The sequence below is a fragment of the Thalassophryne amazonica genome, chromosome 9, assembly GCF_902500255.1.
Source record: "Thalassophryne amazonica chromosome 9, fThaAma1.1, whole genome shotgun sequence".
In the NCBI taxonomy this organism is placed as follows: Eukaryota; Metazoa; Chordata; class Actinopteri; order Batrachoidiformes; family Batrachoididae; genus Thalassophryne; species Thalassophryne amazonica.
In genome coordinates, this window is record NC_047111.1 from 3,356,663 (window position 1) to 3,382,952 (window position 26,290).

Genomic DNA, 26,290 nt, shown 5'->3' on the forward strand with positions numbered 1-26,290 from the left:
GTAGAGAGAGAGAGATGAGAGAGAGAGAGAGTCAGAGAGAGAGAGATGAGAGAGAGAGAGTCAGAGAAAGAGAGAGAGAGAGAGTCAGAGAAAGAGAGAGAGAGATGAGAGAGAGTCAGAGAAAGAGAGAGAGAGAGATGAGAGAGAGATGAGAGTCAGAGAAAGAGAGAGAGAGAGAGTCAGAGAGAGGGAGAGAGAGAGACAGACAGAGAGAGAGAGAGATGAGAGAGAGAGAGAGAGTCAGAGAAAGAGAGAGAGAGAGAGAGAGTCAGAGAAAGAGAGAGAGAAAGACAGAGAGAGAGAGTAATTTCAGGACTTCCACAGTTGCATGCCCCCAGACACCCCTAGGTGACACGCACCATTGGCGTATGTATTGCGTGCCTTCAGCATGCTTCACACGACTTGCGCCTGCGGCGCTCGCTTGTCCGGACAACCAGCTTTTCCTATAGGACAAGTAAACTGCCAGGGTTACACAAGTACACTAAAAAGCTTAATGTCAGTGCCTGGATATACAGAGCAAAATGGCAGAGCAAAGCGTATACCACTTCGCCAGTGTTAAAAGCCAGGGAGACTGGCTGGACTTAAACTGTCCCAAAGACTCTGAGGACCTGACAGTCAGAGGAAAATTGTTCCAGAGTCATGGCACTGCCACAGAAAAGACTCTATCACCTCTGGATTTAAGCCTGGTTTTAGGAACAGCCAGGAGAAGCTGGTCAGGTGACCTCAGAGCCCTATGTGGAGTGTACGGCTGCAAGAGCTCACTCAGATACGTCGGGCCTATACAGTGCAGACACTTAAAAACAATCAGCAAAACTTTATACTTAAAGTAGACCTGCATTGAAATAAATGTGGTCAGATTTCAGAAAGAAATAGCTGATATGTATTTATAAGTGCTGCTTTTGATACTGTTGACCATAAAATTTTATTACAGAGATTAGAGCATACCATTTATCTAATAGATTACAATTTGTTCATGTAAATGGGGAATCTTCTTCACAGACTAAGGTTAATTATGGAGTTCCACAAGGTTCTGTGCTAGGAAATTTTAGGAAATTTTCATTGTTACGCAGATGATACCCAGCTATATCTATCCATGAAGCCAGAGGACACACACCAATTAGCTAAACTGCAGGATTGTCTTACAGACATAAAGATATGGATGACCTCTAATTTCCTGCTTTTAAACTCAGATAAAACTGAAGTTATTGTACTTGGCCCCACAAATCTTAGAAACATGGTGTCTAACCAGATCCTTACTCTGGATGGCATTACCCTGACCTCTACTAATACTGTGAGAAATCTTGGAGTCATTTTTGATCAGGATATGTCATTCAATGCGCATATTAAACAAATATGTAGGACTGCTTTTTTGCATTTGCACAATATCTCTAAAATTAGAAAGGTCTTGTCTCAGAGTGATGCTGAAAAACTAATTCATGCATTTATTTCCTCTACGCTGGACTATTGTAATTCATTATTATCAGGTTGTCCTAAAAGTTCCCTGAAAAGCCTTCAGTTAATTCAAAATGCTGCAGCTAGAGTACTGACAGGGACTAGAAGGAGAGAGCATATCTCACCCATATTGGCCTCTCTTCATTGGCTTCCTGTTAATTCTAGAATAGAATTTAAAACCTGGTCTTGTTAGGAGAGACGGCATCCATCCCACTTTGGATGGAGCAGCTCTCATTTCTAGAAATCTGGCCAATTTTCTTGGATCCTCCAAACTGTGACTGTCCAGCGTTGGGACCAGGAGGCAGAGCTGTGGTCTTATACACCTCTCTGCAGCTTCTCTCCCCCTGCCATCCCCTCATTACCCCATCCCCGTAGAGACGGTGCCTGCTTCCAGACCACTAATAACCAGCAAAAATCTATTTAAGCATAAAAATTCAAAAAGAAAAAATAATATAGCACCTTCAATTGCACCACAGACTAAAACAGTTAAATGTGGTCTATTAAACATTAGGTCTCTCTCTTCTAAGTCCCTGTTGGTAAATGATATAATAATTGATCAACGTATTGATTTATTCTGCCTAACAGAAACCTGGTTGCAGCAGGATGAATATGTTAGTTTAAATGAGTCAACACCCCCGAGTCACACTAACTGTCAGAATGCTCGTAGCACGGGCCGGGGCGGAGGATTAGCAGCAATCTTCCATTCCAGCTTATTAATTAATCAAAAACCTAGACAGAGCTTTAATTCATTTGAAAGCTTGTCTCTTAGTCTTGTCCATCCAAATTGGAAGTCCCAAAAACCAGTTTTATTTGTTATTATCTATCGTCCACCTGGTCGTTACTGTGAGTTTCTCTGTGAATTTTCAGACCTTTTGTCTGACTTATCTTAGATCTTGTTCTGACTTATGGTATGGAAATAGAAGACTTAACAGTATTCCCTGAAAACTCCCTTCTGTCTGATCATTTTTTAATAACATTTACATTTACCCTGATGGACTACCCTGCAGTGGGGAATAAGTTTCATTACACTAGAAGTCTTTCAGAAAGCGCTGTAACTAGGTTTAAGGATATGATTCCTTCTTTATGTTCTCTAATGTCATTTACCAACACAGAGCAGAGTAGCTACCTAAACTCTGTAAGGGAGTTAGAGTATCTCGTCAATAGTTTTACATCCTCATTGAAGACAACTTTGGATGCTGTAGCTCCTCTGAAAAAGAGAGCTTTAAATCAGAAGTGTCTGACTCCGTGGTATAACTCACAAACTCGTAGCTTAAAGCAGATAACCCGTAAGTTGGAGAGGAAATGGCGTCTCACTAATTTAGAAGATCTTCACTTAGCCTGGAAAAAGAGTTTGTTGCTCTATAAAAAGCCCTCCGTAAAGCTAGGACATCTTTCTACTCATCACTAATTGAAGAAAATAAGAACAATCCCAGGTTTCTTTTCAGCACTGTAGCCAGGCTGACAAAGAGTCAGAGCTCTATTGAGCTGAGTATTCCATTAACTTTAACTAGTAATGACTTCATGACTTTCTTTGCTAACAAATTTTGACTATTAGAGAAAAAATTACTCATAACCATCCCAAAGACGTATCGTTATCTTTGGCTGCTTTCAGTGATGCCGGTATTTGGTTAGACTCTTTCTCTCCGATTGTTCTGTCTGAGTTATTTTCATTAGTTACTTCATCCAAACCATCAACATGTTTATTAGACCCCATTCCTGCCAGGCTGCTCAAGGAAGTCCTACCATTATTTAATGCTTCAATCTTAAATATGATCAATCTATCTTTGTTAGTTGGTTATGTACCACAGGCTTTTAAGGTGGCAGTAATTAAACCATTACTTAAAAAGCCATCACTTGACCCAGCTATCTTAGCTAATTATAGGCCAATCTCCAACCTTCCTTTTCTCTCAAAGATTCTTGAGAGGGTAGTTGTAAAACAGCTAACTGATCACCTGCAGAGGAATGGTCTATTTGAAGAGTTTCAGTCAGGTTTTAGAATTCATCATAGTACAGAAACAGCATTAGTGAAGGTTACAAATGATCTTCTTATGGCTTCGGACAGTGGACTTATCTCTGTGCTTGTTCTGTTGGACCTCAGTGCTGCTTTTGATACTGTTGACCATAAAATTTTATTACGTAGACTGTGGGGGGGTTCCCATGATGCACTGTTTCTTTCTCTTTTTGCTCCGTATGCATCACTCTGCATTTAATCATTAGTGATCGATCTCTGCCCCCCTCCACAGCATGTCTTTTTCCTGGTTCTTTCCCTCAGCCCCAACCAGTCTCAGCAGAAGACTGCCCCTCCCTGAGCCTGGTTCTGCTGGAGGTTTCTTCCTGTTAAAAGGGAGTTTTTCCTTCCCACTGTAGCCAAGTGCTTGCTCATAGGGGGTCGTTTTGACCGTTGGGGTTTTTCCGTAATTATTGTATGGCTTTGCCTTGCAATTTAAAGCGCTTTGGGACAACTGTTTGTTGTGATTTGGCGCTATATAAATAAAATTGATTTGATTTGATTTGATAAGACCCTTGTGAATGCAGTAAAGTAAATCTGTAAGCCCAAATTTGTAATTCAGCGGAGAAATCTTTGTTTAAAAATGACAAATTTGCAGCTAAAATTTAGCCCTCTGAGAAAACAGTTTGTACAGCCGTATCATTTCCATGACGTCAGGGACAAGACGACGCGCTTCCGCCTTCAGTCCGATCCCGCATTGAAATTGATTTTATCTGTTAGTAATGTTACTTATACACGTCCTGGTTTCAACATCCAAACGTAAGCTGCAATGAATGTGAGATAAAGATCTGTGTGCTCAGATCAGCAACGACATCGACAGCAAGCGCCGTTCTTCCTCTCCCGCTCTCTGCCTCCGCTGCGCTTATTAAGTCTGCGGGCTCGTTAACGAGCTCGTTAACCGTCGACGCGGGCCACTCACACCGCCCGTGTCTGCTTTGCAGCCGGCATCACCTCTCTGTCTACTGAATGGAGCTGCAGCACACTTGGCACAAGTCCTGAGATTACGCTCGCTGGTTTAATGCGAAGTGGCCGGTACACCTGTTACTGCAAGGACAGACTTCTTGCTGCAAAATCCACAGCACCGCACGTCTCGGCAATCGGAGCCCCAGAGCTCCATGGACACTGAGAGAGGTTTATATATTTTTAATGACTGGGATTCTTTGCAGGTCTCGCCTCCATATCCCGCGATGGTAACGGAGGCGAAAGACAGTAGATTTTCATTGCGACACCACTCAATCAAACGGGCGTATGAAAAAGTCCCCCAAAATACTTTTTAAGCACAAATAAAAGAAATGTGTACTCACCAAACATGCCGCAAGACAATATGAAATTTTAAAAAAAGTAGATTCTTCCGTATAAGACAAGAAAAAGGTGCAGATGCAAACTGACGTAAATCCACAAATTACAATTGGCGCATTGCATGCTGGGAGAGGGTCTTGTCCGTGACGTCTCGGCAGCGTCCATGATGAGAGGGACAATTTGCGGAGGGCTAAATGTTAGCTGTAAATTTGTCATTTTCAAATGAAGATTTCTCCGTTGAATGACAGATCTGGGCTTGCAGATTTACTTTACTACATTCAGAAGGATCTCATGTGTAAATAAGTCATTTTTTGTTCAAAAAATCTGACTGCATTTTTTTCAGTGCAGGTCTCCTTTAACACAAAAGCCAACAGGGAGCCAGTGTAAGGTGCAGAGCACAGGGGTGATGTGCTCATGCTTCTTTGTTTTAGTTAAAAGATGGGCTGCAGCATTCTGTACACTCTGTAGGGAGCGCTGGTCCAGCCCAACGTACAGAGCATTACAATAATCCAAACGTGACATTATAAATGCATGGATAGTTCTTTCAAAATCAACTCGAGTAAAATAAGATTTAATCTTGGACAGAGTCCTCAGCTGAAAGAAGCTGGCCCTGATGACAGAGCTGATGTGCTTATCAAATCTGAACAATGGGTCAACTATCACCCCTAGATTTTTTACAAAATGGCGGCAAAAAGTGGACAGAGGACCAATAGCACTGTCTTGTTCTTGTAGAGGGTCACTTTGCCCGAACACTAAAATCTCAGTTTTATTTTTATTAATATTCAGAAAGTTAGCTCTCATCCAGACTTGTACAGGGTTCTAGCTACTGCAAACTTGTGTTATGGCCCGTTACGCTATAATTTTGGACCGTTACGCTTATTTTCTATACAGCGTCTGTAGTCAACCGTTTCTGCAGCGTAACTCCAGTTTGAAGCATGAATTGAAACAATGCTTCAATTCAGTGGCTCGTGGCTCTTTGATTCGCAGCTCTTCAGAAGCGGTAAGTCCACTTCTGAAGTCCGCAAAACGAATCGCCGCTTTAAATAAAATGACACCTCTTACAAACATTGCAATACAGACAATAAACTACAATCGACTAAAATGTTTTTTTCCTCCCAAAATGAGACGTCCGGCATTCTTTATAAACCTGACCTATGAGTTTAGCTCATAGGTATGGAAATACATTCATGCCAATAATAATGTCTGAAAGGAAATGCTTTTGACAAAAACTAACAGATTTTATTTCTGTTTATGTCCAGAGATCAAGGATCCACCATGTAGAGTTTATTATGTCCAAAGTTTAAGGATCCAGTAATCAGTTTCATATTTATTTACTTTATTTACTTTAAGACTCAATAAAATGTTGTTCAATTTCAGTTTAATCAACTTATAAAGCACCAAATTACAACAAAAGCCGTCTCAAGGTGCCTCACACAGAACAGTTCAACATAAAAAAAATTAAAATAAAAAAATAAAAAAATTCAAATACCTAATTAAAAACAGAAGTAAAAGAATAAAACATAACAAAATAAAAGCTACTCATAAGAAAGAGAATAAAAATAGGTTTTAAGTCTTGACTTAAAAATGTCCACGGACTCCGACTGCCTCACTGAGGGCCATGTACTGGCTAACCCAGAATGAGATTGTCCACTCAACAAACTTCCCCAGCCTTCTGGACATGATGAAGGGACTTGGGCTGTCGTACCTGGCTTTTCCCCTTTTGGTACCCCTAGAATGGCCCATTTTTAGCTTGAATTTTCAAAGGCTTCCCCCCTCGGTCGCTTCGCTCCCTCAACATTAACACTACGCTACAATTTTATCCTAGATAGAACCCTGTTGTACATCATTCAGACAGTCGTGTAGTATTTTTACAGCAGCCTGGGTATCACAGGAAGTTACAGGAAGGTAAATCTGAATGTCGTCTGCAAAACAATGAAAACAGTCTTTGTGCTTTTTAAAAACAAACCCAAGAGGGATCATGTACAAATCAAAGAGAAGTGGTGCTAAAATTGAGCCCTGGGGCACGCCATATTTAGGAGGAGACACAGAGGAAGAGTACTATCCTATATTAACAGAAAAACTTCTGTTAGAAAGATAGGACCGAAACCAATTTAACGCTGAACCCTTAATACCTATGTGCGTCTCGAGGTGAGTCACAAGGACACTGTGGTCCACTGTGTCAAAGGCTGCAGATAAATCTAAAAGCAGAAGAACCGCAGAATTCCCTGCATCAACAGTTAAAAGAAGGTCATTAAAAACTTTTAAAAGGGCTGTTTCAGTGCTGTGTCTTAATTTAAATCCAGATTGAAACTTCTCCTCTATTTCATTAAGATCCAGATAAGCCTGCAATTGGTCATTGACAAGTTTCTGTAAGACACAAATGGCAATTTAGAGATGGGTCTATAGTTGGACAACACATTTGGGTCAAGATTGCTCTTTTTGATGAGCGGCTGGACTACAGCGTGTTTTAGAGCTGACGGAAAACAGCCACTTGATAGAGAAGCGTTCACAAGTTCAGCAACATATGGACCAGTACACTGAAAAACATCTTTAAACAAATGACCTGGAACAGTGTCCAAAGTGCAGGAAGAAGACTTAAGCTGATTAACAGTTTTAGTCAGCTCACAAATAGATACAGCTTTAAAACAAACAAAAACAACATGACACATGGATGGATCTGCTGACTCCACCTCAGATACAAATCAAATCAAATCAATTTTATTTATATAGCGCCAAATCACAACAAACAGTTGCCCCAAGGCGCTTTATATTGTAAGGCAAGGCCATACAATAATTACGGAAAAAACCCCAACAGTCAAAACGACCCCCTGTGAGCAAGCACTTGGCAACAGTGGGAAGGAAAAACTCCCTTTTAACAGGAAGAAACCTCCAGCAGAACCAGGCTCAGGGAGGGGCAGTCTTCTGCTGGGACTGGTTGGGGCTGAGGGAGAGAACCAAGAAAAAGACATGCTGTGGAGGGGAGCAGAGATCAATCACTAATGATTAAATGCAGAGTGGTGCATACAGAGCAAAAAGAGAAAGAAACACTCAGTGCATCATGGGAACCCCCCAGCAGTCTAAGTCTATAGCAGCATAACTAAGGGATGGTTCAGGGTCACCTGATCCAGCCCTAACTATAAGCTTTAGCAAAAAGGAAAGTTTTAAGCCTAATCTTAAAAGTAGAGAGGGTGTCTGTCTCCCTGATCTGAATTGGGAGCTGGTTCCACAGGAGAGGAGCCTGAAAGCTGAAGGCTCTGCCTCCCATTCTACTCTTACAAACCCTAGGAACTACAAGTAAGCCTGCAGTCTGAGAGCGAAGCGCTCTATTGGGGTGATATGGTACTATGAGGTCCCTAAGATAAGAGTCGCCAATAACCAGAGTTTGATCCTCGGTGGGTGTGTCGCCGAGTGGGGAAAAACGGTTAGAAATGTGACCGGGTTGGCGGTGTACACAGGGCTTCTGTTTAGGGCTACGCTTCCTCCTCACAGTCACCCAGTCGGCCTGCTTTCCCGGCTGCTCGGGATCTGCCGGAGGGGAACTAACGGCGGCTAAGCTACCTTGGTCCGCACCGACTACAGGGGCCTGGCTAGCTGTAGGATTTTCCAAGGTGCGGAGCCGAGTCTCCAATTCGCCCAGCCTGGCCTCCAAAGCTATGAATAAGCTACACTTATTACAAGTACCATTACTGCTAAAGGAGGCCGAGGAATAACTAAACATTTCACACCCAGAGCAGAAAAGTGCGGGAGAGACAGGAGAAGCCGCCATGCTAAACCGGCTAAGAGCTAGTAGCTACGCTAAGCTAGCGGATTCCTAAAAACACACAAAGTGAATAATGTGTAAATAATTTAGAGGTGATTCAGCAGAGGGAGTGCTTTAGTTAAGGCACGTGAAGATTACACTGTGAAACAAGTCGTTATCTAGATCAATCTAACTGCGCAGATTAAACAGCTAACAGATACAGCAAAACACCGCTGTGCTCCGGAACAGGAAGTGATACAATACCGCAGTGAGAGCCAACAACCAGTAGAGGACATGATCTAAGATGAGAGACTTTATCTCTGAAGTAAGAGAGAAAATCTTCACAAAGGATGGCTGAGGGCACAGAGATGTAACTAGCATGAGGACTAATAAGCAAATTCAGAGTGTTAAAAAGCACCTGAGGTTTGACAGTTTGAGGACACAAGATCTGACATGAATCTAGTTTTAGCAGCTTTAGCTGCTCTCTGATACTCAGTCTGTCCCTCAGTATTTGCAAGGAAATGTGAAGATTATCTTTTTTCCATTGTCACTCAGTGCACTCGTTTAACCAAGGCTGTGCCGTGGGCTTTAGGTGCTTCAGCCGCAAAGGAGCCACAGAGTCCAAAGCCTTTGTGCACGCACCATTAAAATAAGAAAGGAGTTCATCAGGAGTCGCGTTTTCTGAGTTGTTTCTATATGTTTCACGAAAAGCATCAAAAAACAGGGCGGCTGACTCAGTATTGAATATGTGCACCCGGTGCGCCGTGGCGCATGGACTGACCATGCTCCGAGACAACGTTACACAGAGTAAAACAGCAAAGTGATCAGAGAAGTGGGTTTCACAAATCTCAAATACATTAGGATAAAGACCGAAAGAGAGCACAATGTCCAAAATATGCCCCTTCTCGTGTGTACAGCTTGACACAGACTGAGTCAAATTAAAAGAGTCATTCAAATTTAAGAAATCTTTAACCATCGGCTTGGATTCACAACAGACGTGGATATTAAAATCCCCAACAATCAGAAAGTGGTCATAATTCAAAGAGAAGATGAAAGTCAGTAAAGTCCTGAATGAAGTCTTTGAATGAAGGACACAGAAACTTGGTTGGATCTGTTTGCTTGGCTTCATTTCTACAGTCTGTCCAGGAGGCACGTAAAAAAAAAAAAAAAACTAACTCCCACATTCCTCCTCAAAATCTTATGTTTGCCAAAACTCTCCACCTAATGAAGTGCTGTTGCTGCATCCTGCCAAAACACACCGGTTCACTATTTCAATATAATCACCATCAAAATCCACACACAAAAACACTTATTTTGAGCTGCAAAAAAAAATTCCAGTTTTCATTCATTTCAATAAATGGGTCTGAGGGGGCAGTCCTTAACCTGATGTCACCCACATCCACCTCTCACAGATTCATATTTATGAGCAGGGGGCAGATGAAATCAGGTTAGATTCCCCGTGTTTCTGATTTAATTTGTCAGGAAATATGGCACCAAAAATAGAATGCAGTACATGTTTGTATTTGTTTTAATAATGTTTTAATAATTCTTTCTTCATTTAGACTAGTCAGCTCATCTGACATTTCATTTACCAGAGATATGCACTTCAAATTAGGTGTCTATCAGGAGTGACTCACTTTTGAAGTCGGCCTCAAGTGACATTCAAGGAACTGCAGATTTTGACACTTCCATGTCGGCATCATTTATGAGCACGGTTGGTTGCCATTTGGGTTACCCACAAATCCCTGCAGTGGATTCCCATGGCTTCGAGGCTGCATGAAATGAGCTGGATCACACAGTCTCATTAGTAATTAGTATTTGTGTAGTTATTTCTTTTTGGAATGGGGAGCTGATTGGACATGGGGGTATTGACTTAGCATGTACTTGTTTGTACTTGGTCTAGGGTTCGGCTCGAGTGTGTGACCTCTTCAGCAGCCGTGTCTAAGCACCTTCAGCAGCAGATCTCGCCCCAGCATGAAAGAGGAGCCGTTGAGCTGCGGACCATGACCTCACAGGGTCATCCAGGTAACTGCTGTTACCTCCTCAGTGACCAGAGCAGTGAACCAAAATGCAGTGATCATCAGTTTTATTTCAGACACGTGTTGTGTGGTCAACTTTATTTCGGCTATACACGAGGCACTTCCAAAAAGTATCTGACGTTATTTTATCCCATGGAAACAAATGCAGCAAGTGGGGTGTTACTTAGTGGCGAGGTGTAGGAAACCGTCTTGTGCATGTGTGATTTTATTGTGCACGCCTGTCATGTGCACAGTGACAGAGTGCAGGGTTTTGTGGCCAAACATGTCACTCCTGTAACTGGTTCAGACTTCCTGCTCTCCTGATGTGGCTCTCTCTGGTTTTTGGTTGTTTAAAAATGAGACTGAAAGAGACTCGATTTACGTCATGAGAAGGTCATGTGGAACGCAACGGCCCAGCTGGACACCATTCCAAAAGCGGACTTCCAGAAATGCTTCAAACAGGAGTGTTTTGTTTGGCCACGAAAGCCAGAATTAGCAGCTGCAGGACTTCCAGATGCAGTTGCTTCTCCTCCACTGTCAGCTGCCTCAGACACTCTCCACATGTCCAAATCCTCTGTTAAAATGGAACCTGTGCTCATCCTCACATCCTAAACAGGTTCTTGTGTGGCCATGACCAAAGTCCGTATTCTGTCAATCACTTGGTCATTTCAGCTTGTGGACGAGCTTGTTCTGTCCTGAAAATCTGATGGAGGTGCAGTACACGTCTGCACTCTTTTGCTTGGTGCACCTTACTGGTGTGCGTTGCAGATTAGAAAAAATTGACGCATGTGCAAAAGGTTCCCGTCACCTCTCCCCAAATGGCACCTCACATGCTGCATTTGTTTCTGTAAGTTAAAATAAGGTTGGATAGTGTCTGGATGCACCTCGTGTATGTGTACAGGGTGTAGAAGAAATGTAAGCACTGTTGGAATCAGTGCATCAACGCAGTGGTTTTATTTTGTGGTTTATCATTTTCTCTCTGATCCGTTTCCTGATTCTGTGTCTTTGATTTATCACGCGGCCATTATTTTTATACTCTACTTGGTATTCTGAAGTGTGGTTTTTGTCCTTATTTTGTATTGATTGTCGATTTGGTTGATCACTTTATTCTTTTCATATTGTTTTTTTGTGGGCTAATGTTAGTTTTGGCTGTCAGATGTGTGGTTTGTTAATCATTTTCCACTCACCTTTGATTGTCCCTTATTTTAAGATCACTGTTTTTGTCCATATAATACTGTCACTCGGTTGCCACTTAAACATTGCTCCTGATCTGATCATGCTCGGTTGCCAAACGCCTGACAGCCAAAGCACATTGTTCTGACAGCTGTCATTCATGGGCCCCGCCCCGTGTATTTCTTCCTTTGCTCCTTATCTCTTATTGTCAGTGGTGAGCACAGCTAACCAAAACATTAGCTATGATAACTGCTAATGCGCTAACTGAAAATCTAACTTTTAGAATCCTAAACCCATAAACCCCCCAAAAATTTAGCGGAAGTTAACAGCTAACCGCTAACTTTTAGTATTGACTCCAGTACACTGGCAGCTACTGACAAGCCAGATTTAAGTTTAAGCACCGCCAACACATCTGAGTAGAATCAAAGACGATCACAAACTCAACACAAATAGTCAGAGCTTCTGTCATTGACTCCCTGTCCACTGCTGTACGGAACTGTCATTTACTTTCAACTTGGAACAGCACAGACATGTGGCATAAAACGACAAAAGCACGGCAGTTTTCACTTATGGTTTGATTTATAAACAAAATTCCCCCTAATTCCAGACAGTTTATCAACATTAATATCAACTCTGTCATTTTTATGCTCCACAAAAAGATCAGGTTAATAAAGTAATTTCAATTTCAATTTATTTTCATTTATATAGCGCCAAATCACAACAGAGTTGCGTCAAAGCGCTTCACACAGGTAATGCTGCGTTTACACATAACAACGACATCACGAATGCCACGAAGTACACATTCTTGGTCGCTGATCACGAATGTGATGATTCGGGGCAGAGGCGTCAGGTGTCCTCAGGAACTGCTGCAACCTGTTACTACACGTTACGATTAATGGCACGTGTTGCTGGAGAATTATCAGGAATCATTACGCACGGTCAAGAATAGTGTTCCGCGTTATTGCGCGCTATTGCGCGTAACAGCGCATTGTTAAGTTCTGTCATGTATGTTGTGAACAAGGTGAATTGTCTCCACACACACACCCATATTCATCCAGCCGAATTCAGATCACTCGAGTTTTTCAGAAGAACTTTGTGACTGCATGCGTAGTTGGGCTCTGTGCCATGGAGTGGCGCAGAGAGGAGGAGGAGGACAGCGCCAGATGTGTGGCTTCATGTGGTTCTCGTCTCGCTTATTTTCCCAAACGTCAGGCACATGCAGCAGGTGGAACACCTGCAGGAGCGCGCTGAAGAGCACTGAAATGAGACTTTTAGCCGACTTGGTGTCAGCAATCAAACTGAATGCGATGCAGCAGGGTTTAATTGTGCGCGCACTTCTTCCTCCGCCGGACTGGAGGAGGTGCAGAGATGTCGGGCTGCACGTGAGTCTCCTCTCGCTCCTCTGGTTCCTCTGGCTCAGACTCGTTCTCCCGCTCATCGGTTACAACAGCAGTTGGAACACCTGCAGGAGCATCCCGAGGAGCTTCAGCGGGAACTGTGGAATGACATTTGGAGCCGAGTTTAATTGTGCGCATGTGACAGAAAACTAATTCGTCATGGCGCGCAGTGAAATGTGACCCCACGTTGAGAGAGAGAGAGAGAGAGAGAGAGAGAGAGAGAGAGAGAGAGAGACTTTCACCAAAACACCAAATCTAGTCTTTCATCTTAGGTACACCTTCTGCCAAATTGTAGCTCAACTTTCAGGTCTCCTTTTTAAGAAAATCCTCATATAAAATCAACAATAATGATAATAATATTAAAGCAAACGGAGCTCTGGTATCGAATCAGAAAAGTATCAGTATCGGCAGATATCCAAATTCAGGTATCGGGATCATATCGGAAGTGAAAACTTGTGGATCAGTGCCTCCCTAACATGGAAATGTCCTCTTGCTGGTGATCCATCGGTAAGAAGTTATCATGGATGTGGAACGTTGGCCGGCCTCTTCTTCTTCCAGAGTCCAGCGGGATGAATAAAATCTAGCAATGAAGATATGTACTTCTAAAAACAAAAGCCCCCGTCACACACATAGCAAGAATGTGGAGGAACCATTCTGACACAGCAAATATTGACATTATTATACTGGCACGTGCAGGACATACTGGACATCCCTGCAGGCATACTGTGCCAGATCTATCTCAAGGTTCCGTCATATGTGCTCAAATCGTTTCGGATCGCATGTTGCCACCATCAGAATATGTAAATTGCGATTAGATGGTCTTCAGACTGCTCATGGACCACGGTCAGATATTTGTCTCAACTCGACTGCACCCGGAGAATTATGAACATGTGCTTCACATTTGGGACCGCCGGCAGATTTTGACCAACTGTGTGTACTTCCACAGATGGCTGTCAGAACGTTTTGGAACATTTTTGGATATGCGACGCCACTCTGCGCGATTGTGTGTGGGGGTATGCCAACCCTATGCCACCGGACTGGCATAGGGTTGTGTACAATTGGCGGAGGCTTGGTGTACAGTAGTGTAGTGTTGCATCGACAAACACAGTGCAATATGCCAAAGGTCGGCGAAAATATTAAACAGTGTAATTTTTTGTGTCCATTTCCCAGACCCCTTTGCATCTCTCAGTGTATTGCCACATAGGGCTGCATAACCTCAGCATAGTTATACGACGCATTACACAACTCTTTGTTGGCCTGGTGTGAAAGGGGCTGTATCTGAACTCTGTGTATGCTTCTAATTGTCTGTGAAGTGTGTATGTGTGCTTTCCTGTTAACACTAACCTGGTAATTAAAAGAAGGCACACTAGCAGTTGTGATTTATTTTATCCATTTATCCATTTTTCTGTCAGCAGGTGATGCTGTGGAGGAGGTGGTGGTAAGCTGGCAGGAGAAACTCTTCAGTCAGGTATGACTTGTAGTCTGTGTCCTCATCCCACATCAAGGGTGCTCAGAGCCATTCAATCTGTGTCCAGAATCCACACCACTCAGGGGACATCAGCATAGTGACATGAACCATTTGGTCTATCACACGACACTATAACATAAATACGTACGATCACACAACACTATAACATGAACTTACCGAAGATCACAAGACACTATAACGTAAATGATACCTATGATTGTTACGGTTTGGATCGGAGTGGAATGGAGAACCTAAATGCTGGGAGCAGAAATGAGAATGAGTGAGTCAGAACACTAGTTTATTTACAAAGAATGTGTATGGAGGAGGAGGATGAGTAGGCAACCTTGCAGAATGGAGCCAGGGCCAGCACAATGGTACAACCAGGGAACCACTTCCACTATGAGCTGACGATCCGGGTCCGGCTGAGTAAGGATGGGTGCAGTGGCGAACCGGTTTTAAAGGAGGGTGAATACGGAGTCGGCCTGAGGAGTCCACTGAAAGATTGTTTTGGAGGAAGTGAATGTGGTGAGAGGAGCTGCAACTTGACTGAAACCGTGGATAAATTGTTTGTAAAAGTTAGCAAATCCTAGGAACTGTTGTAAATTTTCAACTGAAGATGGAACTGACCAGTCAGTGAGGGCCTTGACCTTAGCGGGGTTGGGTTTGACTTGATTGTGGGAGATAATGAAGCCTAGGAAGGCGACTGTGTCGAGGTGGTACCCGCACTTCTCAGCTTTGACAAACAGACAATTCTCTAGTAACTGCTGGAGCATGAGCTGGACATGTTTGGTGTGGGTCTGGGGATCCAGGGATAAAATCAAAATGTCATCTAAATAAACAAGCACAAAACGGTTGAGGAAGTCGCGCAGCACGTCATTCACCAACGGCTGGAAAGTTGCGGGTGCGTTGGTCAGGCTGAACAACATGACCAGGTACTCGCTTGTTAAACATATAGTAGGCATCACCTAGCTTAGCACTTCTTTTGGGATTTTCACTAAGAGGTTCATCATGGTATGTTCTACAGGCTTACACCCCAGAGGTTATGTCATCATTGTCATCATCATCGGTGTCTGGGTCATCATACTTCCATTGGTCTGGGTACAGGTCATGAGAGTCATCTTCCTCCTCCTCGTCGTTTTGCCCCAGGAGTGGATATGAAGCTGGTCCCCCTCCTGGTCCTGGACCTATTGCTGTGGTTATCATTCTATTTACAAGGCCTCGAAGACATGGAATACAACAACATCCACACAATGTTAGAATCGCAGCAAACACTGCTATAGACACTAATAGTGAAGAAATCAAAGACCTCCATTTTCCCATCCCTTCCAGCCACCAATCCCAGCCTTCGGTGTTTACTCCACTGTGCTCTTTCATCTTCCTGTTCAACGTCCTCAGACCGTCGATGGCTTGAGTGAGGCTGCCATCTGCAGCTGTGTTGTTGGGAATGAATGTGCAGCATTGTTCTCCGAACATGGCACAAACACCTCCTTTCTCTGCCAACAACATATCCAGAGCAATACGGTTCTGGAAGGCCATAAGGGACGTGGCTTCTAACTGTGAATGGACAGCCTTAAATCCTTCCTCAGTCCAATTTCCTAATTTCTGTACATTGTAGTGGATGTAGTTTATTCTGTCCACGTTCTTATTAATTGAACACCACCAACAGATGGAGGATTCGAATCCAGCTGCTATTTGATCAGCCAGTTTATACTCGTCAGGCACTCCTCTGGGGACTCCTATCGCATCAATATATGTTGGATCTCCCACTCCTTTCCAATCTCTTTTACTCTATGTCTGGTTATGCCTTTCTGCCAGTCTTCAGGAATGAGAGAGGCTGTATATGTCATGACTTCTTCAGGTGCCATGGGTATGGCTTTAACTGGTTTAATATTACCTGTAATATAGGTCTGGGTCCCATACATACAACACAGTCCTTCTTTGTAGCTAGTCCTGCTTGTTCTGCCATTAAAAGCCAATTGTTATTTTGTCCACTAATTCCTGTAGTTACTAGGAACCAGTCCTCTGTTTTCATGTCCTTTGTAGTTCTTATGGATGCACCCTTTGTCCTGCTGAGATCAGTCATAACTGGTTGCTTTAATGTCTTGTTAGCTGTAGCCATGATATTATCTTCACACAATATCAGGGAGAAGTAGGGGTCAGACCCTGTTTTGTGGACCCACAACAAAAACAACCAACATTCTGAATCCGGTGTTCCTGGTGGGATTATGGATTTGTTTTTTGTATCCACTACAATCAGCAAGCTATCCTCTGTTTGATACATTTTAAGAAATTGGCTTTGGTACTTAGCCCACCCGGTTTGTGCCCATCTAGGCGTCCATCTGTCATACCTATCTGCCACCAAGGTCTCCCATCTCTTATCCTGTTGATCATTTGTCATATACCAATCATAGCCACTATACCATGATCCCTGTTGATCATCCTGTGTCCGTGTCAAGGATGTAAAAGGGACTTTGATTACTACTGAAGCATTTCGGGGAAAGCAGGCCTGTACACCAAATTGATATGCTCTTTGTTTACTACATCGATGCCCTACAGGTATAAGTGGATTGGGGCCTTTGTCCTCTCTTTTTGGCCTATTCAGTTTGTTGATATGTCCCTTATCGTGTCCTGTGCTTATGGCTTTCAATAATAAGCCCAATCCGAAAAAGAAAAGTAGCATAATAAGGACTGTCCATGGGGTCCAGGGACCCTCGTTCTTTTTGTTTTTTACTTTTGTCATTTCTACACACTACAGCACACCTATGTTCAGAACAGTGGTTTCTTAAAGTCTTCTGCTAGCTTTCGTGTCTAACCTGGATCTTAACACCAAGCTCACACACTATTACTAGTCTTATCCTACTGTTCTTACTGTTTGTCTGTGTCTGCAGAAATGACTTTCTTACAGTGAGTTAAATGAATCCATATACTTCTTTCCCCAATTTTCAAGGCTGTGGGTGTTGTGAGTAGTACTTGATGGGGCCCTTCCCACTTAGGTGAATGCCAGTGTTTTCTCTTGATGCTTCTTATCAACACCCAGTCTCCAGGTACCACTTTAGGGTCATCCTGTGGAGAAATGGGATCATCAGTGTTTGGAACTCTCCCTCATTGTCTTTCTAACACCTTTCTCATGTAATCTGCTAAATTGGCTTCCTCAGGTACATCCCAAATTTGCCCATAATATGGTAGTCGATATTTTCTTCCAAACAGTGTTTCATAAGGTGTCAAACCCGTGGTGCAAGTTATGTTTATGTACATCTTCACCAAATCTATACAGTGTGTCCATGGTCTGCCTGTTTCGTCCATAGTCTTTCTAAGTCTGTTTTTTACTGTCCCATTCATCCTTTCCACTAATCCGGCACTTTGTGGATGATAAGGACAGTGATTTTTGAGATTAATCTGTAGCGCTTCTCCTATATATTGCACTATTGTATTAACAAAGTGCGCTCCATTATCTGAATAGACTGTTTCTGGTATTCCAAATCGTGGAATGATGTCTTTGCACAATGCTTTAGCCACTGTAAGTGCATCTGCATGTTTTGTGGGGAACAATTCTACCCATTTTGAGAAGGCATCAATTATGACTAAACAAAATTCCTTCCCTTCATGTTTACTCAACTGTATATAATCCATATGAATCACTTGAAAGGGATATTGTGGTGTTGGAAATTTGCCTCTTTGGGGTCTCAAATTGCCTTGTGAGTTGTGTTTTGCACATGTCATGCATGCTCTACAATGCTGTTTTGCATATGCATCAAACCCATAAAGACAAAAAATAGATTGTAATTGCGATATCATACCGCCTGATGAGACATGCGTCACGCCATGGCTCATGATAGCTGCCCATTTGAACATATTTTTTGGCAATGTGGGTTTCTTTTGTGGTCATGAGTACAGATCATTTGCGAATGTAGCTCCTTTGTTTAACCACATTTGTTTCTCTTTGTCAGGTGCCTGTTGTTGCATCTCGGCAAGTACTGTGTGGTCCAGCGATACGTCTGTGGTCTCTTCCTGTACAACAAATATAGAGGACGCCGCAGCTGCTTTTACAGTTCTGTCAGCAAGATCATTTCCTTTTGAAACAAGATCTGAGCCTTTGGTGTGAGCCGCACATTTGCATATAGCTATTTTCTGCGGCAATTGAACAGCTTTCAATAAGGCTGTCAAAAGGGTAGCATGAGTCACAGGTTTTCCCGATGATGTGACCATACCACGCTCCTCCCACAATTTTGCAAACACATGCACTGTGCTGAAAGTGTACTGGCTGTCCGTATAGATTGTCACAGCTTTTCCTTTAAACAAATGACAAGCTGCAGTTAAAGCAACTAATTCAGCTGCTTGCGCTGAGAATGATGATGGCAACGAAGTAGAATCCAATACTTCTGAATTTGTGACAACAGCATATCCAGATTGTGTTTGTCCATAAACATTTTTAGTGGAGGATCCATCCACATATACAATTGTACTGTGTGGGATGGGCGTATCCAAAAGATCAACACGGGCCTTCATACAAACAGTTGCTACGTCGAGACAATTGTGCGGCTCACCATCCTCAGGTAAAGGCATCAATGTCGACGGATTCAATGTTGTACACCGTTCTACAGTAAGATGTGGTTGTGATAATAGTAACGACATACACGAAAGATGTCTTGCTGGAGATAAGAAGGTCATGTTTGTTTGCAACAGAAGTGCTGAAACTGCATGTGGAACTTTCAATGTCAGCTGATGGAATAGAACAACATTACTGCTACTTTGAACAGCCATGGAGGCTGCAATAACAGCTCGCACACATGGTGGTAGAGCACTTGCCACTGCATCCAATTTAGATGAGTAGTAGGCGACTGGCCTTAATTTTGAACCATATGCTTGTACCAAAACACTAGTCATGAACTTATTCTTACAATCTACTGTTTGAATGAATAGTTAACTATAATCTGGTAGTGCCAAAACTGTGGATGACACTAATGTTTGTTTCACTTTCACAAAAGCTTCCTCAGCATCTTTGTTCCATTCCAACACGGTTGACATTGAAATATCATCTTTGTACATCAAATCAGAAAGTGGACTAGTCAGTTCTGCATAGCAAGGGATCCATGCCCTGCAGTAATTAGTCAGTCCAAGAAATGACATCATCTTTTTTTTGGTTTGTGGTTTTGGAGCATGTAAAATCGCTTCCTTCCTGTCAGACAGGATAGTACGCCCTGTGGCTGATAATTCATGTCCTAAATATTTTACTTTATCCCTACACAACTGAACTTTGTTTTTACTCACTTTGTGGCCATTATCAAATAAGAAACACAATAATGCTACTGTGTCAATTATGCAGTTTTCTCGTGTGTCAGAGGCAATCAAAATGTCATCAACATACACTAATAGTTGGCTATCTGCCGGTGGAACGAAATTGGCTAAACATGCTGACATGACTTGAGAATAAATAGTTGGACTTTCTGCATAACCCTGCGGTAATCTGGTAAATTTATATCGTTGTCCACCTTGTCTGTTTTGCCATGGCTTTTGGGGGCGCTTCCACTGCTTTTGCTGTCTTAAGTTACCCTGTTGGTAATATATTTCATCATCTCCTTGTGCTACATACACTCCTTTGTCACTGTGTTCCTCCATGGGAGGAGCTGTAGGCACTTTTGTTTGACTGCGTGTTTGTGGCTTTTCTTGTTTTTCACTTTTTACTTTAGATCGCACTGCCATATCATACTGCGGTGGCGGCACATCATCATCCTCCGGTAGAGGAGGGTACAAATGCGTTGTTGCCGACGGTCCAGCCGTCGGTGGTTTCTGAGGTTGTTCAGGTTCTTTATGTTGAATTATTACATCTTCCTCTGCCTTACCTACCCCTTTCTTTTTCCTTGCTTTTTCCACCCTCCTCTTCTCTGCTCCTTTCTGTCTGCTCTGCGCCTCTTCCTCCCAAAATGCCACTAAGTCTGCTCCTATTTTCTGCTTCTTTTTCTCATCACCTTTATGTTCTTTTTCCAGCTTCTCCTTCAGCTTCTGAATACTGGTCAAGTTTAGTCGTCCGTCAAAGTCATGTTTATTAATCCAGGTCTCCAATTTCTTTGTTGTCTTTGGATTTTTTGCTTCCATAAATTTCCAGTCGTCAGTTGATAAATTTTCTTTTTTAGACGTCTTTCCCCCCATTTTCATTATTCTTCGTTATAATTTGGACTTCAGACGGGGGCACACCTAGGGTGTTCTAAATCTGAAGTTTTCACTCTCTTTGGACGTGACGATCAACGTCCCGTCGTGTGGTTGATTCCTTTCACCTCCCCGTAGGAAGCGGAATCACTTGCCTCTGCCTCCACACACGGTCGTCACTTACTTTGTCCAAAGTATTACACTTTCACACAGTTATTTTATTTACACAAATACATAGAAACACTTTTAATAACCGTACGCGTATTCTTAGGCCAGGGGAGCTCGCCCTCCCGTGGAATTTAACTAATGTCCTGCATTAGGGGACTCCACCGTCCCTGCGAGATTTAACTGCCTTTTCACTGTGCACGTATTTCACTGTGCACGTATTTCTACCCGGTATTTCCTTTACGTATTAAAACAGAGGAGTCCGTACCCTCCTTCGGAATTTAACTACGTGCGTTCCTCGCTACCGTAGAGGAGTCCGCCCTCCCCGCGGAGTTTAACTGTGTTACATTAACAGACGATTCCACGCCATCGCTTACGGAGTTTAACTGTTTTATGTGATCTGATCACCACTCACTCAGTACTGTTACAAAGAAATTCTACTCACTGACTCAACCTCCTGTCTGTCTTCTTCGGGAAAATCTCGTCAACCAGACGATGCCAACGGCGGTCGACAATTGCAGACACGATCAATCGATCGGACCTTGGCCAAGGATTTACGTCTGGACTTGACGACCTCCGCCGGACACCTCCGGTGTTGTTGAGATCCCGGACTGAGCCCCCAGTCAATGTTGGGTATTTTCTCCTCCAAACATTCTTAAAACCTTTAACAAGACAAACAGAGTCAAGAAACACCAGTGAGACAGAAAGTCAAATTTAGCTCGCGAGGAGTGCAGACAGTCCGTACACGTAGTACCACTGAGAGCACTGAGGACTGCTGCGCATGCTCACTCTTTTTATTAGGAAACGCCCTACCCACATTGTGAAACTTGTCCTAAAGGTGGGGGGGGGCTTCGCATGACAAGTTTCCTCCCGTAATACAAAACATCTTATGGCACATATTCTAATGATTGCAGCTGTGTGGAGACATGATTCCTTTTGTTTAATCTTATCATTGAAGGTCAGCACATCCCGTTCTTGCAGGCTCCTCTGTTTGCACTTATCATCTGTTCTGCAAAAGCTTGGAGTGTCCTGGTTTGTACAGTAAGCAAAGCATTTGTACAGCATAAAGGTCAAAATAACCTCCAGCTCTTCACTCCCAGTCGTTAGTGGCTACAAAAACAAAGTTGTGCTATTAGTGTAATAATAACAAGTACATTCTCAGGGTTGCGTTAAGACAGGTGCAAAACAGCTCAATAATATTTCATCAGAACAGAGACAAAGGAACAAATGTTTAACAGTGATAAAAAAAAATATATATATACAAAATCTTTAACAGCCATCTTCCACTCATCCCCATCCCGGACACGCACCAGGTGGTAGGCATTACGGTAAATATGGTCACCCCATGCAAAGAGCTAAACGCCAAATCTAGGATTGGAAGTGGGTACCTATTGCAGACCGTAATGGTGTTTAGCGCCTGGAAATCAATGCAGGGGCGCAGGGTGCCATCCTTCTTACCAACAAAAAAAGAAACCTGCTCCAAGGGGAGACGAAGAGGGCCAGATCAACCCAGCAGCCAAGAAGTTCCGGATATAGGTCTCCGTTAACTCAGGTTCCAGGTGGGAGAGATTGTATAGTCTACTTGAGGGTAGCGGGGCGCCTGGAAGCAAGTCAATGGTGCAGTCATAAGGACGGTGAGGAGGCAGTGAGAGCACACGATCCTTGGTAAAAACCTTACCAAGGTCGTAATACTCAGAGGGAACTAAAGATAAATCAGGAGGTGAGTGGACAGCTCCTTGACAGCAACACTGGGAGGAACCGAGGAATTGAGACACCTCTTGAGACAGGTTTTGCTCCACTGAGTGATAACCCCAGTTGAACAATCAATACCAGGATTGTGTTTAGAAACCCAAGGGTGGCCTAAAACCACAGGACATGATGAAGGAATAACAAAAAACTGAATTGTTTCTCTGTGATTACCCAACACCACTAACGTGACTGGTTTAGTACAGTGAGCGATCGCCGGGAGGGCCGTGCCGTCTAAAGCATGCATGGACAGCGGGGAAGGTAATAGTTCCAGGGGTACGTTAGCCTTAGAAGCTAATGCTAAGTCAATGAAGTTCCCTTCAGCACCCGTATCAGAGCCGGGGCCGAAAGCGCCTCATCGCCAGAAAGAATAGTTGCTAGGATTTGAGTGCGACTGGATCCCACACCCGTGAATTTAGCTTGGCTCATCCACAGCCGGAATCCTATGGGTGAGCATTGGCTTTTGGCTGAACAGGGCAAGTGCTGAAGATATGCCCCTTAGCACTGCAATATAGACATTCCCCGGCGGCCAATCTCTGTTGTCTTTGTTCTGGGGACAATTTGGCCCTGCCGAGCTGCATAGGCTCACCAGCAGGTGGAGCTGGAATGTTGGGGATTGATTCAGCAGAGCTTGGTGGGGACAGCCCCAGTGCGTGGCACGGAGCAGGGCGAGTGGAAGCTACCCGATCAGCCCAACGGCCTTTGTCCTGACGGCATTCCCTCAACTGGTTGTCCAGATGGATAACTAAAGAAATGAGGGAATCCAAGTCAGCCGGTTCGTCCCGGACTGCCAGCTCATCCTTCAGTGCGTCATTTAGCTCATTAATATAAATGCTTCGCAGCGCCGCGGTGTTCCAGTCGGCCTCTGCAGCAAGAATGCACAAGTCGACTGAAAACTCCGCCGCACTGTGCTGCTCCTTTTTCAGGGTTAATAGACGCTGATAGATGGAATATTTCTGTGGGATGGTCAAAAATTAGACGGAAGTCTTTGGAAAAGGAGGAGAAGGAGTGGAGAAGAGGAGAATCGTTGCTCCAGAGGGCAGTAGCCCAGGACCCAGCTTCCCCCCAGAGCAAATTGACAGTATACGCAATTTTACTTTAGTCAGAGCTGTAATGACTGGAACGCTGGCTGAAAACAAAAGAACACTGCATCAAAAATGAGGTGCAAGTGTCTACACAACCGGAGAATGGTTCTGGATGACATATACTCAACAAAAATATAAACGCAACACTTTTGGTTTTGCTCCCATTTTGTATGAGATGAACTCAAAGATCTAAAACTTTTTCCACATACACAATATCACCATTTCCCTCAAATATTGTTCACAAACCAGTCGAAATCTGTGATAGTGAGCACTTCTCCTTTGCTGAGATAATCCATCCCACCTCACAGGTGTGCCATATCAAGATGCTGATTAGACACCATGATTAGGGCACAGGTGTGCCTTAGACTGCCCACAATAAAAGGCCACTCTGAAAGGTGCAGTTTTGTTTTATTGGGGGGGGATACCAGTCAGTATCTGGTGTGACCACCATTTGCCTCATGCAGTGCAACACATCTCCTTCGCATCATCCGTGAAGAGAACACCTCTCCAACGTGCCAAACGGCAGCGAATGTGAGCATTTGCCCACTCAAATCGATTACGACGACGAACTGGAGTCAGGTCGAGACCCCGATGAGGACGACGAGCATGCAGATGAGCTTCCCTGAGACAGTTTCTGACAGTTTGTGCAGAAATTCTTTGGTTATGCAAACCGATTGTTTCAGCAGCTGTCTGAGTGGCTGGTCTCAGACGATCTTGGAGGTGAACATGCTGGATGTGGAGGTCCTGGGCTGGTGTGGTTACACGTGGTCTGCGGTTGTGAGGCTGGTTGTATGTACTGCCAGATTCTCTGAAACGCCCTTGGAGACGGCTTATGGTAGAGAAATGAACATTCAATACACGAGCAACAGCTCTGGTTGACATTCCTGCTGTCAGCATGCCAACTGCACGCTCCCTCAAATCTTGCGACATCTGTGGCATTGTGCTGTGTGATAAAACTGCATCTTTCATAGTGGCCTTTTATTGTGGGCAGTCTAAGGCACACCTGTGCACTAATCATGGTGTCTAATCAGCATCTTGATATGGCACACCTGTGAGGTGGGATGGATTATCTCAGCAAAGGAGAAGTGCTCACTATCACAGATTTCGACTGGTTTGTGAACAATATTTGAGGGAAATGGTGATATTGTGTATGTGGAAAAAGTTTTAGATCTTTGAGTTCATCTCATACAAAATGGGAGCAAAACCAAAAGTGTTGCATTTATATTTTTGTTGAGTGTATAAACGGTTTGAAAGCTGCTGTGGCTGCCGCAGTGGGAAATGAAGCTGTGATTAACTGAGCCAGAGCAAAGGGAGGTATGGGTGTGTGTGAAAGACAGCTGAGTGAGTTGTGTAGAGAGATCTGTGAGCCGAGTGTCGGAGTGTTTAAGAGCGGTTAGAGAGCTCACGTGATCTGCGATGGAATCCACGGCATGCTGGAGTTTACAGAGGTACTCGCCCCTGACTGGTTAGCGCCTGCTGCATCTGGTCTGCCCATGACTTGGCCAGAAACTCCTGTTACGGTTTGGACTGGAGTGGAACGGAGAACCCAAATGCTGGGAGCAGAAATGAGAATGAGTGAGTCAGAACACTGGTTTATTTACAAGGAATGTGTATGCAGGGGGAAGATGAGTAGGCAGCCTTGCAGAATGGAGCCAGGGCCCGCACAGCGGTGGAACCAGGGAACCACAGTCCAGGTCGTGTTGTAACCCAAGCGCTGAGTGGATGATGCAATCCGGGAGCCAATGATCATACAATGATCACTGCAATGATCACACAACACTATAAGGGAAACAATACCTATGATCACACGACACTATAACATCAATCAATCAATCAATTTTTTTTATATAGCGCCAAATCACAACAAACAGTTGCCCCAAGGCGCTTTATATTGTAAGGCAAGGCCATACAATAATTATGTAAAACCCCAACGGTCAAAACGACCCCCTGTGAGCAAGCACTTGGCTACAGTGGGAAGGAAAAACTCCCTTTTAACAGGAAGAAACCTCCAGCAGAACCAGGCTCAGGGAGGGGCAGTCTTCTGCTGGGACTGGTTGGGGCTGAGGGAGAGAACCAGGAAAAAGACATGCTGTGGAGGGGAGCAGAGATCGATCACTAATGATTAAATGCAGAGTGGTGCATACAGAGCAAAAAGAGAAAGAAACAGTGCATCATGGGAACCCCCCAGCAGTCTACGTCTATAGCAGCATAACTAAGGGATGGTTCAGGGTCACCTGATCCAGCCCTAACTATAAGCTTTAGCAAAAAGGAAAGTTTTAAGCCTAATCTTAAAAGTAGAGAGGGTGTCTGTCTCCCTGATCTGAATTGGGAGCTGGTTCCACAGGAGAGGAGCCTGAAAGCTGAAGGCTCTGCCTCCCATTCTACTCTTACAAACCCTAGGAACTACAAGTAAGCCTGCAGTCTGAGAGCGAAGCGCTCTATTGGGGTGATATGGTACTACGAGGTCCCTAAGATAAGATGGGACCTGATTATTCAAAACCTTATAAGTAAGAAGAAGAATTTTAAATTCTATTCTAGAATTAACAGGAAGCCAATGAAGAGAGGCCAATATGGGTGAGATATGCTCTCTCCTTCC

General features: G+C 43.6%; 1 protein-coding gene across 1 annotated transcript in view; it reads left to right on the top strand.

Moving 5' to 3' along the window:
* mks1 (MKS transition zone complex subunit 1) overlaps positions 1-26,290 on the top strand; it is a 189,312-nt gene that overhangs the window by 10,295 nt on the left and 152,727 nt on the right. Inside the window, exons 2-3 of the mRNA XM_034178062.1 lie at positions 10,402-10,523; positions 14,502-14,554. Of these exons, the coding sequence (XP_034033953.1) occupies positions 10,402-10,523; positions 14,502-14,554 (175 nt within the window). The remainder of the gene's footprint in view (positions 1-10,401; positions 10,524-14,501; positions 14,555-26,290) is intronic.